The 14,032-nt window shown below is 38.0% G+C and overlaps 2 protein-coding genes and 1 pseudogene across 3 annotated transcripts in view; 1 reads left to right on the top strand and 2 right to left on the bottom strand.

Annotated features, from left to right (window-relative positions):
• LOC144637619 (uncharacterized) overlaps window positions 1-14,032 on the top strand; it is a 114,311-nt gene that overhangs the window by 7,533 nt on the left and 92,746 nt on the right. Inside the window, exons 10-12 of the mRNA XM_078496678.1 lie at window positions 369-435; window positions 967-1,241; window positions 1,807-1,981. Coding sequence (XP_078352804.1) covers window positions 369-435; window positions 967-1,241; window positions 1,807-1,981 — 517 coding nt within the window. The remainder of the gene's footprint in view (window positions 1-368; window positions 436-966; window positions 1,242-1,806; window positions 1,982-14,032) is intronic.
• Window positions 4,351-6,223, bottom strand: LOC144639282 (contactin-associated protein-like 2). Its single transcript, XM_078498586.1, has 3 exons — window positions 5,885-6,223; window positions 5,677-5,794; window positions 4,351-5,456 (listed from the first exon to the last, which is right to left on the bottom strand). Exons 1-3 carry the CDS (start codon window positions 6,221-6,223, stop codon window positions 4,834-4,836), a joined length of 1,080 nt encoding a protein of 359 aa, XP_078354712.1. The 3' UTR covers window positions 4,351-4,833.
• LOC144639252 (contactin-associated protein 1-like) lies at window positions 10,141-11,648 on the bottom strand (annotated as a pseudogene). The gene is made up of 3 exons (XR_013568094.1): window positions 11,194-11,648; window positions 10,983-11,103; window positions 10,141-10,729 (listed from the first exon to the last, which is right to left on the bottom strand). The product of XR_013568094.1 is annotated as a contactin-associated protein 1-like (transcript).

Below are 14,032 nucleotides of genomic sequence, written 5' to 3'. Positions count from 1 at the left end.
GAGAGGTTCTGCATTCTTTTCCACTGCATCCTCGATTCCTCTAGCCCGAAAGACCGGGTTCGAGGTTTCGTTGAAATGCTTCATTTGTGATACTCCATCGATTGAATCCGTCATATGACGGTTACCCTTTATGGTAAAATGATGAAATTTTCTTCTCGCTATTTACTTATCTAATATTTTGATACAGATAGGCGACTGTTAGTCAATAAAATGTTTTACCTTTCTTAGCTGTACATCTAAAAAAAATATAAAACCAGTCAGCTATAAGATTGGTTTTCCCAATAAGCCATATCAGCAAAAAAGTATTGGCTTTGTACAGTTGCGCATGACTTTGAAGGTGGGATGTAATTTTACTGTTCTTCACACAGGTAGGCTCGCTGGCTCAGTTTCCAGAGTATGACCTTCTCATCAGATTCATATCCAAAGCAGGCGAAAGTAAGTTAATGTCAATGTTTCCGTTATTCTCTAGTTGGTGAATGAACTCAAGACCACTCAGGTGCGCAAACCTGAGTCCACTTTAGTTTCTGCTAACTGAGATTCCACTCACAGCGGGCCAGGCTGAACAAACAACTATGACTTGAATTTAGCAAGGGATTTTGACAGCAAAACACAATAGGGCGATAGATTTGTGCAGCAACTGTTATGCTCAGTTCATTGGCGTTTAAGGGGGACACTTACTTATTGTAAACTTGAAGTTGCTAGGTGAATAAACCGCCATAGCAAACTCGGAAAGCTAATATATCAAGGGTTAGTGTTTCGTCCCGATCTTGGCAGAACCACTACTGCACTACAAATGATAGCCAAAATCATAGCAATTCGCTTTTCAGAACATACAGGTCACGCTTATTAGGCAGAAAGAAACTTGCTAGACTTTTAAGAAGGTAGTTGGTTAATATGTTTTGCGCACGTTGAGTCCCCTGACGAGCATTGATAGACTGACAGAATTATTTATATTTTCTTGCAAAGGCAGCACGTTCCCTACCCTAGAGAGGCTTGTAAATGCCCTTAAGTATGGCGATGTTGATGGAATCTTAGTGGACCTATACACAGCAAATTACAGAGGTGACTTGTTTAATGCAACCTGGATAGTGGTCAGTCAAATAATCTCTTTTGATTTTACTTCTGGAGTGGTGATCAGTGAAAATGCGGCAAAGCTTGAACAGCATTTTCGGGATTATGTTGGGAACAGGAGCACTGTGGTTACAGAGATACTACAGAAAACAAATGAAGGCAGCAACAAGGTACGAGAAGCTCGTGTGCTTTTTGTCTTTGTTTTCTTTTTACAAGAAGGAAAAAGGGCGGGGTATCTATCAATGTCACTTTAAGTAGAATTCTCTTAGGAGCTGCTGATAGCGAAAGTCTCTCCCTTCTTTAAAATTTCTAGTCACAAGTTAGTACTTCACTTCCTTTTTACTTCACCTTCTCGCCCTCCTTCTTCTATATCTGCTCCTTCTCTTTCTCCTCCCTTACCCTTCTTCATCCTCCTTATCGTCGTTCTCCACTTCCTTCTCCTTGTCCTCCTCCCCACCTCCCCTCCTCCCCTTTCTCCTGCTACTCCTGCTCCTTTTCAACCCTTCACCTCCCCCTCGTCCACTTTGCCTACCTCTCCTCTCTTCCAACCTTCCTATTTCCCTTGCTTCTTCTACACCTCCTTCATCACGTCACTTTCTTGTCCTTATCCTTCTCCACCACTACATTCATTTTGCCTCCTCCTCCTCCTTCTCCTCTTCCTCCTCTTTCTACTGTACTTCCTTTTCGTTCTCATTTAAACTTGGCTAACGTTAAAATTTCCTTTTTTACTATCAGGAGATAACAGACCGAAACACCCAATCAAACAAAATACCTCTCCTGGACCCAAGTACGCATATCTATCGAGTGACTATCTTTGTTTTGCTGGCTATGCTCTGTCTAGCTGTCTTTATGGGTATGGTGTACCACTCGTGGTATAAAGGGATGCAAAAAAGAAGATACGAGATACAAGGTATTACCAGACCTTAAAATTCTTATAATAAGGTGCACTCCAAAAAAAGGCCCCTGGAATGTTAGACTCAAGACCAGTGCAGAAAACAAATCCCAGGACTGATATTTAGATGTAGCTATAATCATCATCATCATCATCATCATCACCATCATCATCATCGTCATAATCATCATCATCATCATCATCATCATTTATTAGCCACTTGTTATTAGTATTAGCCACAAAATTAATATTAATACAAATTTAACAGTAAGGAAGGGCGAGGAGACCTCTAAGAAACCAGGCTTAAAGAGGACGCCATCTCGGTTAGAAATATGTTAGTAATTTAGTTACTAAATATCGTCTTTCAGTCGACGTGGTTTGGTGAGCTTTAATACTACACTTTCACATTGTTTTCGTTGTATATACCTTTTGTCTTTGATGCTTTTCAAATTCGCTGATATGAAACTTTACACTTTGCAAGGTGAAGCTTGTGACTTGCCTTCCTACCTTCAACTGTCCCAAAATGGGATGTTTTACTGCAGTATGCCCCTGCTACATTTTCTTGGTGTCTGTACACGGAGTGATTTTGTCTCTGCTGCATCAATGTGTCCCTGTAACATATCTCTTCGAGTGTCAGCACTTTTGACTATTCTATTAAATGTTTTTTTCTTTTCTTATCAAATACTTTTAGTAATAACGAGAAGACAGAGAAGAGAATACATGAAGGCAAAATTAGAGCTTCAACAAATGGTGGAGGACTTTTATCAAAGATTTAGGTCAACTTATCGACAAATGAGACTTAAACATCGCAAACAACTTGAACGATTCAAAATGGCTGAAACGAGCTCGACAAATGGAAAAATTCCTCTCAATCATCCGAATGGAACCTGGGTCTAGTTACTCTTTTGCGCATGCTCGCATCAAAGTGAGGCTACAGTGCCTTCGTTGGAATTCTAAGAGTAAACATCGAATGTGTTCATGTGCGATATGATGTCCAGTGACTTACAAGATCAGAGGTGGTCGATTTTAGCGTAAAGCCTCGTAAAAATCCAAGCAGCTTACACTTGTATATGGTCGCCGTGAATTACTTTCAAGAATGGATTCGATAGTCTTCACAGACAGTGGACAGGAGTAAAACAGTACCTCTAGACGAAATTTATTTTCCCGCCTTTTTGACTGTGAATTCAGTTACAGAAGAGGGCCTGAACACCACCTTCTTTCATCGGTGACGTCGCCGAATAGCTCTCACGAGTCCTCGCCTCAGGCTACGCGCATCTCAATATTTTGTCAAAGCAGTTAAACAAGAGAAAATATTACAAGTGAACTACACTTTATTCTCCAATAAACCTATGAAGAATTTTTCTAAACATAAATTAGCAACGATGGCTGTTATCGTTTCAGCTGCAAACGAATGGAAATTAATAACAGAAACAATTATAAAATGACCTGCGCTGAATATTTCACGCTGTTATTATGTTAAGCTCTGTATGAGTACAGTTGAACCTTTACTAACGGACACCTCTCATAAGCGGACACTTATCAAGGTCCATCCACCTACAGAAACTATATTTTTATGCACCCAGAGGCGGAAATCTCTCCTAAGGGGTCGACATTTTTTCAGGTCCAACGCGTGTCCGCTTTCGGGAAGGTCCACTTAATTTCATATTTAAATTGAATTCTGAAGCTGAAAAAGGGAATGGAGCCAAAGTTTACAAATTCATGCTGTGAATAAATAGTTTATCTAAAAGGGGGGACCTGATCAGCAGATCCTAAAAACCTGGACTACAATATTTGAAGGCCACAGGTCTCCCAGTGCATGTTGCGGAATTGTGTGGTGGCCTGGGATGCGAGTGGACACGTGATCGACCTTATGATCTTTGGAAGTACACCATTATCAAATTTGGCGAAAGGCCAAGACATCGCTAAGTCAGGATTTTGCATTGTTTGGCAGCTACAGGGATGATACGCACAAGGCAAAAATTGTATCGCTTTCCTCGACCTACTGAAGAGCGGTTATGGCAATTACATATTTACAGGAAGGACAATTGTCTTCGTGGTCCGTCCCCTTAAAACTGCATTTAGTGACGTTACCTCCTCGCGTGTTTATACGCTCGCGAGTACCCAGAGGATTCTAAAGATGCTCACGCACGCACTCTCTCTTGTAAAGCTCGCTATTCTCACATTCTTTAACAGGGCCCTTTCTCTTACTCCGTCTCATTGAATCCATAAAAATTGTTTGTTGATTGAAAAAGTCTTCATTCGCTTTCGATTATAAATTCGCTCAAGCTGGCGTGTGATTTCCTTTTACAACCCCCCCCCCCCCCTCCTTCTCACCCACCCACCCACCCCCTGCTTTTCCAAGCTGGTGTTCCTTTATAAAAAAATCCGTGTCAGGTAGATATATGAGGTTGGGATTGATGATTTTTTAAAGCCGGCTATTTCGAAACTTAAACAGCTATCAAATTTTTCATTCAATTTTTCTCTTCTCACAGTGAACAATTTCGGTGTATATATTAACTTCAGTCCTGAGCGGATGAATAACCATACACTTTTTTATTTAACTCTTGCTTTATTAACTTTACCTTAATTTACGTGGCACAATTGGCTTAACAGGAAGCAATAAATCATACAGTCAGAATTACTTTAATTTACAACTAAAGCGAAATATTTGACCCTAAATTGTTATCATGTTTTAAAATTATTTCTGACTTCAACCATCGGTAACGAAAAGGAGTACATTTTTAACCTGACATATTCAACATAGCAATTATTCATTTTCAGTGTAAAGTGCTTGACCATACATTGGCAGACTACTTTTTCAATTGACTAAAACCGATGTATCTAAATGCCATGTTAAGTTAGTAAGTCAGTCATTTGCTTGTAACTCCGTAACACTTCAGTTTCCCCAGGGTGTGATAGCCAAACTGATTAGAGTTCCCGGCGTCTCCAAATCTCAGCTGTTTTACTGGAAGATGGGACTTGTTGGTCAACAAACCGCTGTCCTTGCGCCACGTGCCATCATTTTTATCGCAGTTGCATCCATATCCGGGGTTAGCGCAGGTGCCAGATACCCCGCATGCGCACTTGTAATAAAAGCTGGAGTTACTTCCTCCCCAATACGTCATCTTGTCTCCATCACGTGACACCCACCAGCCATACATGTCACCGTTCAGTAAAAGCCTTGAGCCACGACACTCGTACTTGATAAACTGCTCACAGTGTGCAGATATGGCTGTTAGGTTTCCCAGCTGGAGAAGATCTGCCCCAGTGTAGTGGATGTCACGTTTGTAACAGCCTCGTGGCCAACATCGTCCCACGCGCGTCCTGTCTTCACTGTCTTGACTGATGACTGTCACGCCAACGTTGTTCTTGTCAGTCATGTCACAGTCAACAGTGAAAGGTGTCACGCCTCCTTCTCCATCAGGGTCGATGACGTAAGAACCACTTGGAGCTTTGGGGTTACACAGCTTAATCATACTGCAGCTTTTATTTGCTACGAGAAAAATGCAAGTAAGGTTTAATATTTTCAAATTGTAAGTCGCGGAGAGTGGGGTTCAATAATGCTAAAATCGTACTTCGAAATGCACATCAGCACAAAACAACAATAATCTCTGCTTTAACACAGTTGTAACAAACGTTTAATAACTTTGGAATCTAACTAGCTTCGCGGATAAACTAGACTTATGTCAACATGTGAAATTTTGGATTTTTACCTGCCAATTCGCAGTAAGTTCCACAGAATCCAGGCTTGCAGCGACATCGATAGGAGTTCAGTTCATATTCAGGAACACATTCGGCACCGTTCTTGCAAGGCTCGCTTTCACATGGAGACTGAAAATAAAGACAAAATCGGTTATAATATTCAACCTGCAAGTATTAATAAGTCAGCAGAGAACTTGTGTATGATCTGATAACTCTTACCGGTGGACTGTAATGATGGAATGTAGCATTGGCGTGAAACTTTTTAGTTGCTCTGTACTTGTCAGTGGCCAACAACTCACACAGATAAAGACCTTTCGAGTCAGGATACGCTGCAACGTTAAACGAGAAACACTTTGGTTCGCCAACACAAAGGAAAGTGCAATCAAACTGGTCTGCCACCTTGGACGATGTTATTTTCTTTACCCATAGATAATAAAAGGGATTTTGGGTAAATTCGCCAACAGAAAAATCGCCTGTTGGATTTCGATAAAGCGCACTGTTTTCCATAGCGCGCATCGTTTGGGAGATAACAAACAACAGGAGTGGTAGCAACAGCATGGCGCGGGGCTGCCAACAGCGAAATGTGTTGTTTGAGGATGCTGAAACACCTGAAATTTTCAAGCCATGTCTGAATATGTCAGTTATGTTGATTGACATGTTTTTCACATCGCGTGCAATGCTTTACGTTATTAATTTCTCCTAGTTATGGCAATAATGGAAATCTTTTGTCTAATTATAAAAATTAACTTGAAATTTGAGTGTGGAGTTTTCGAAAATTTTCGAATTTTCGAAGTTTAGCGAGTATTAACAACATGTTTTTGCTAGCAAATAAATGTTGGGAAATAACGTTAAGATTTTTTATATGTTATATATTATATTTCTGTTTCATAATCCGACATTGTATGAGTATAAATTTTATTTGGCGAAATGTGATATAACTTGCATCACCTTCTTTAGTAAAAAAGCCATAAACCGTCACTAGGTAAAAACAGAAACCAAAACCATTATTAATAACTTTTTCTTTATTATCGAGAATTTTTTTTACTATTGAACGATTTCTTTTCATATTTTAAAAGTTCCAAAACAATTTCGTGCTAATGTAGTTCTCGCAACAAGGAAAACAGTGTTAAATTTCATGTCTGAATGACTTAATTATTACCCTCGGAAAATTAAACGACTAAGAGGACATCATTTTCGGTTTAAATCCCCATATAAACGCTATCCACTTGATTGGTCTCGTTTATTATTAGGCCGGTTCTTTTAACATTTTTTGTATGGACTGTTAGACAGAATAATATATGCCCATGTTTGCAACACTTTCCGAAGCGTGCGTTAAAGAGAAGAGGAACACTTCTGTTTGAAACAAACTTAAAACAAGACTACAATTTTTTTACTATTTGTGAAGAATTAAATGTTGTGGTCCGAGAAATAAGGACGTATTTTTAATTTTTAATTTGCCCTGTTTTTATTCTTAAGTTAATTGTTGGTAAGTGCCTCAGTGTGAAATGTTAGGAGGAAGAAAACGAAATAAATACGACTTGTAGCACCTGGTTAATAAACGGAAAAGGAAATTGTTGCTGAGTCAAAACAGAAATCAATATTATTATAATTATTCTTAATTAATTGTCGAGAATTTTTCTTTCTTATGTCGTTCGTGTAAAGGACGATTTCCTTTTTTAATTTTTAAAAGAAGTACAAGAAAATTTTCGTCCGGTGTTAAAGAAAAGTAGTTTTAATTTTCCGTGCAGGAAGACCTTAAATTTCAATTACGTCTTTTAAGGCGTGGGTAAAAACAAGTCAGTATCATTGATTGAAGGATTTATGAAATTCAATGCTATATTTACATAACGCAAAGTGCTAGCTCAACACTACCTAAAACTGCAAAGTGGTTTTTGTAATTGTATATAAAAGTTAAGTTCAATTTTTGCAAGATATCATTGCATAACACTGATAGTTCGTCCGTTATTAAGTCATGTAGGTCTCATAACAAGAAAAATACAGTAGTTTTAATTTTCTGTGCAGGAAGACGTTAAAAATCAATTTACGTCTGAACAAGTTAGCTGTATTGTCTATATTGACTAATAGCCGGTGGAACAGTAAATAAAAATTCATTATCATGGCCAATATTTATATTTTCCTTTAGAATGTTGACAAAATAAGATATTACTTGCTTGCATCACCCGACGAAGCATTTAATAAAATGAAGAGAAAAACTTGAAAACACACAAAACAAAACAACAATTCTTCTTACATTTAATTTTCAAGAATTTTACCCTTCATTTTGGCTGTTTTGGAAAAATACATAACATGCAGAAAAATTATGCGAGTCCTAATTTTAATTATTCAAATTGAATGATCTGGCTTAGTTATGACAGGTGCATAAAAACATGAAAATATTTCGTAATTAAGAGGCTACGAAGAAGTCAATTTCGACTCAGTGAAAGTAGTCTCCATATAAAAGTCATCGAGTTTTAAATAGGACCTTCATACTATATTTCATCGCAGAAAATTGTTTCTCTCGACTTATTATTAAAGTTTTCTTTATATTTGGAGAAAGTTTTATCTACACCTTAATGCGATAGAATAAAGTTAATTATCTTAGTTTCATTTTTTGATCACCTTTAATCCGATACAGGAATGGTGAAGTAGGTTAGGTAAGTGGAAGGTAGTGGGGGGTGGGGAGAATTGCGTTTTATTCTTGAATTTCTTTCAAGAATGGAATCAATAGTTTTCACAGGCAGTGGACAGGTGTTAAACAGTACCTCTAGACGAAATTTATTTTCCTGCCTTTTTCACTGGGAAGTCAGTTACAGAAGAGGGCCTGAACCCCACCTTCATCGGTGACGTCACCGAGTCGCTCTCACGAGTCCTCGCTTCAGGCTACGCGCATCTCAATATTCTATCAAAGCAGTCATACAAGATATAATGTAAAGAACGCTTGGTCTGCGATAAATCTATGAAGAATTTTTATAAAAATAAGCTAGCAACGATAGCTGTTATTGTTTTCAGCTACAAACGAATGGAAATTAAGGATAGGAACAACTGAAATTATGAAATGACACGCGTTGAGTATTTTCACCCTGGTATTATGTTGAGCTCTTTATGAGTGCAATTGTAATTTTTGTTAAAAGGCACATCCCATAAGCGGACTCATATTAAGGTCCATCCACGGACTCATATTAAGGTCCATCCACATACAAAAAACTACATTTTTAAACTCCCATAAGCGGACATATTTGCAATAGGTCCTAGGGGTGTCCCCTTTCGGTCCACCAATTTTCCAATTAACCTTGAATTATTCTGAAGCCAAAGAGTTGACTGGAGCCACAGTTTACAAATTCATACTGTGAATATGTCGTTTCATCTCAAAGTTTGGGCCTGATCAGCAGACCCTGAAAGCCTGACCTGCAGTATTTGAAAGCCACAGGTCTCCCAGTACATGTTGCGGAATTGCGTGGTGGCCTGGGATGCGAGTAGACACGTGATCGACCTTAAGATCTTTGGAAGTACACCATTATCAAATTTGGCGAAAGCCCATGACATCGCTAAGTCGGGATTGTGCATTGTTTGGCAGCTACAGGGATGATCCGCACCAGGCAAAAATTGTATCGCTTTCCTTGAACTTCTGAAGAGCAGTTACGGCAATTAGATATTTACAGGAAAAACAATTGTGTTCGTGGTCCGTCCCCTTAGAACTGCATTTAGTGACGTTACCTCCTCGCGCGTTTATACGCTCGCGTGTACACAGATCATTCTAAAGATGCTCGCGCACGTTCTCTCGCCCAAGCTATCTCTTTTGAAGCTCGCTATTCTCACATTGTTTGTCAGGGTCCTTTCTCTTCCTCCGTCTCAGTGTTTTCATAAAAATGTTTGTTAGTTGAAGAAGCCTTCATTCGCTTTCAACTATAAATTCGCTCAAGCTGGCGTGTGATTTCCTTCCTAAATCAGAAACTCGTGTCAGGTGGATAGACAAGATGGGGATAGATGTTTTTTAAAAGCCTGCCAATCGAAACTAAAACAGCTCTCGGGTCTTTCATTTATTTTTGTTCTTTTCACAGTGACAATCTTGCTATATATATTAACTTTAGTCTTCAGCGGATGAATAACCATACACTTTTTTTTTATTTTACTCTTGCTTTGTTAACTTTACTCTTATTACAAGTGGTGCAACCGGCTTGACAGAAAACCATAAATCATACAATCGGAAGTACTTTAATTTACAACTGAAAAGAATTATTTTACTCTGATTTGTTGTTATTTTTTTAAAATTATTCGAAACTTATCTTTGATTTCAAGTATCGGCTGAAAAAAGGAGTACAATTTTAACTCTGCTATTTAGTCCAATTTCTCTTTATAACAAACAGGCTGAGGTGGCATAAGGTCGGTGCCTAATTCAAAATAGTAGTAGTAATAATTAAGTCCATGACCTACAATGGCAGATTACTACTGAAACTGATTTATCTAAATGCAATGTTAAATTAGTAAGTCAGTCATTTGCTTGTAACTCCGTAACACTTCAGTTTCCCCAGAGTGTGATAGCCATGCTGAACAGAGTTCCAGGCGTCTCCAAATCTCAGCTGTTTTACGGGAAGATGGGATTTGTCAGTCAACAAACCGCTGTCCTCGCGCCACGTGCCATCATTTGCATCGCAGTTGCATCCATATGCGGTGTTTGCGCAGGTGCCAGTTACTCCGCATGCGCACTTGTAAGGAAAGCTGAAGTTACTTCCTCCCCAATACGTCATCTTGTCTCCATCACGTGACACCCACCAGCCATACATGTTTCTGAAGAGCCTTGATCCATGACACTCATACTTGATAAACTGCTCACAGTGTGCAGATATGGCCGCTAGGCTTCCCAGCTGGAGAAGATCTGCCCCAGTGTAGTGGATGTCACGTTTGTAACAGCCTTGTGGGGAACATCCTGTCACGTGTGTTCTGTCTTCACTGTCGTGACTGATGACTGTCACGCCAACGTTGTCACGCCTCCTTCTCCATCAGGGTCGATGACGTAAGAGCCACTTGGAGCTTTAGGATTGCTTAACTTAATCACACCACAGCTTTCTGCAAGAGAAAATGTTGAAATGTCAAAATAAATTACAAATTACCAAGTTGGTTTTATTATTTAAAAATTGACGAGGCGCAGGGACTGCTAGGGAGCGGATGTAATGATACTAAAACGTACTAGAAATGCGCATCAGAACAAAATGACGGGAATCTCGACTAAAAAACACAGTCGTAAAAAGTCTTCGTAACTTTTCAATCTAACGAGCTTTGCAGTTGTATATATTAACGTGTGAACTTTTGTAATTTGTACCTGCTGCCAATTCGCAGTAAGTTCCAGAGAATCCCGACTTGCAGCGACATCGATAGGAGTTCAGTTCATATTCAGGAACACATTCGGCACCGTTCTTGCAAGGCTCGCTTTCACATGGAGACTGAAAATAAAGTCAATATCGGTTATGATATCCAACCTGCAAGTATTAATAAGTCAGCAGAGAACTTGTGTATGATCTGATAACTCTTACCTGTGGACTGTAATGATGGAATGTAGCATTGGCGTGAAACTTTTTAGTTGCTCTGTACTTGTCAGTGGCCAACAACTCACACAGATAGAGACCTTTCGAGTCAGGATACGCGGCAACGTTAAACGAGAAACACTTTGGTTCGCCAACACAAAGGAAAGTGCAATCAAACTGGTCTGCCACCTTGGACGATGTTATTTTCTGCACCCATAGATAATAGAAGGAATTTTGGTTAAATTCCCCAACAGAAAAGTCGCCTGTTGGATTTCGATAAAGCGCGCTGTTTTCCATAGCGCGCATCGTTTGGGAGATAACAAACAGCAGGAGTGGTAGCAGCAGCATGACGCGGGGCTGCCAACAACAAAATGTGTTATTTGAGGATGCAGGAGCACCTTAAGTTTCAAGCCATGTCTGAATATGTCAGTTATGTTAATTGACAGATTTTTACGTTACGTACAGTGCTTTACGTTATTAATTTTTCCTAGCTGTTTATGTCAATATTGCAAAATGGTTTGTGTAATTTTAAAAATTAAGTTAAAATTTGAGTTTGGAATTTTCAGAGCTTTTACAAATTTTCGAATTTTCGAAATTCGAATTTTAAAGAGGGACGACGCGTTTTGTTAGCAAGTTAAATCTTGGGAAATAACTGAGTTTTTAGATAGAAAGATGATATGGGTATTTCTGTTTCATAATCAAACATTATAATCATAATTTGCTTCTTTTTTTTGACGAAATGCAATATGACTCACATCACCTGCTTTTGTTAAAAAAAGCCAAAAACAGTTACTAGGTAAAAACAGAAAGCGAACATTAATGATTTTTATTAGTTTTCGAGAATTTTTTTCTTGACCGCGGAAAAGACGATTCCTTTGTAGTTTTATAAGATTTAAAAACTAAAAGGTGCTCGTGAGGTGCAAAAATAATGCAAACTTCATAACAAGAAAAACAGTTTTAATTCTCATGTCTAAAGTGACTTATTTGTTTTGGGGGCGAAACGTAAAACCCTCATCACATTATATGACTAAGAGGACGTCAATTACAGTTTTTATTATCGTATAAACGTTTTCTATATTTGGGTTCTCTTAATATTTTTATTTGGACTGTTGACAAGATCGTATATGCCTACCGTTGTAACACCTGTTAAAGCATTCGTTTAAAAGGAAAGGAAAATTTCTGCCTGGGACAAAATTAAAACAAGACTACCATTCTTTTTAATTGAGAAGAATTTTACTTTTTTTTTTCTCACACTTGCAATAACTCGAATCTCTGTTTACTCTCTTTTCTGTGTATAAGCGAGGCGTTTTTGTTAATCGTTGTTACATTAGTTTGAAATGCTAGGAGGAAGACGGCAAAATACGATAATGACCTGCAACACCTGGTTAATAAACGGAAGAAAAAACTGTTGCTTGGTCACTAACAGAAAACAATACTGTAATAATTTACAATTATTCTTTATTGTCGAGAAATTTTCATTCTTATCTTGTTCATGTAATGAAGGATTTCAAAAGAGTTGCAAAAAATTGTTCGTCTGGTCTTTTAACAAGGAAAAAGTTTTCATTTTCCGTGCAGGAAGACCTTAAATTCAACTCACGTCTGAACAAGTCAGCTATATTGTCAATTTCGATTGACAGGTTTTATGAATGCTATTTATACTACAAGTTATTAAGTGCTACCGACTGTAATTTTCGAGAAAAAAATTTCAAAACTGCAAATTCGCATTTCTTCATATTCAGTCAAAAGAAACTCTTTGGTGAACTATTTACGAAAATGACATTTAAAATTTTCAAAGGGTTTTTATATTTGAGAAAATCGGCAAAAGGTGAAATGCCGTTTTCGCGTCCCCGCCGCCATAAAATTTTGTCGAATTTTTGTAGGTATTCAAAACACTCGTACGGAAAGAAGGTTGAACGTATGAAATTTATCTTTGGCAGGTATGCAGGGCATCCAATATACTACACAGATGTAGCCACGGAGCCCTTATTATTCGTTTTTATTTGTCGAGTCCTTTGTTTCCGTTTTTTGTTGCGCATATTTTTCTTGTAATTAGCTTTGTTAGTTATTTTTAGGTTACGTTACGTGTTATATTTTCGTGTGCATTTTTTATATCTACCATTTCTATTGTTTTGTTTAGCGTTTTCTGCGGTGTTTTTTAAGTTTTCGTTGTCAGTATGTTAAAGTCGCCGAAGTGTTCGCACAAATCTTGTAAGTTTCGTATTTTTTCCATTGTTTTTTCACTTTCTGTTTTAGTTTTCCGTTTGTTTCTTTCGCTGTAAGTTTAGTTTGTCTGTGTTGTTTGTTATTTCAGCAAATCGCTGGTTAAAGTGCGTATCTTGAAGTTGTGCGTGTGGTTTGATTATACAACAGAAACCTAAAAATATTGCAAAACGATGCAGTTAAACAGATCTTTTTGAAAGCCCGAAAATTGGTATTTTGAGCACTTTGGCAAACACTTGAAACAAGGGTAACTTTGGTGGCAAAAATCGTGTCCTGGTACATCGAAATTTGGAATAAAAAATAGATCGACGTCAAGTACTATTATGGTACTATAACATATAAAAAATTCAGCCCGGGCAATTGAAAAACCACCCGTTGAGAGAAGTAAACGCATAGTGAATATTTCATGTATTGACTACAAAAATTGTCACGGTCACGCAACACTAGTAAACACATTTCGATTGGATTTATTCAATGTGTTTTAATTTTGCTCACTTTGGCTACAGTTTATGCTCGAATATAAAATCTATCTATGTTATGTATTATTTACTGTTTTGTATTCATATCAAAATTAATTTTAGAGGAGGGGATAATTGATCTGACCACAAAAATACAAAGGTCAAGTTTC

Source organism: Oculina patagonica, chromosome 14, assembly GCF_052425735.1.
Source record: "Oculina patagonica isolate OP01 chromosome 14, crgOcupat, whole genome shotgun sequence".
Lineage (NCBI taxonomy): Eukaryota > Metazoa > Cnidaria > Anthozoa > Scleractinia > Oculinidae > Oculina > Oculina patagonica.
Note: the sequence above shows the minus strand (reverse complement) of the source record. Positions and strands in the feature narration are given on the sequence as shown.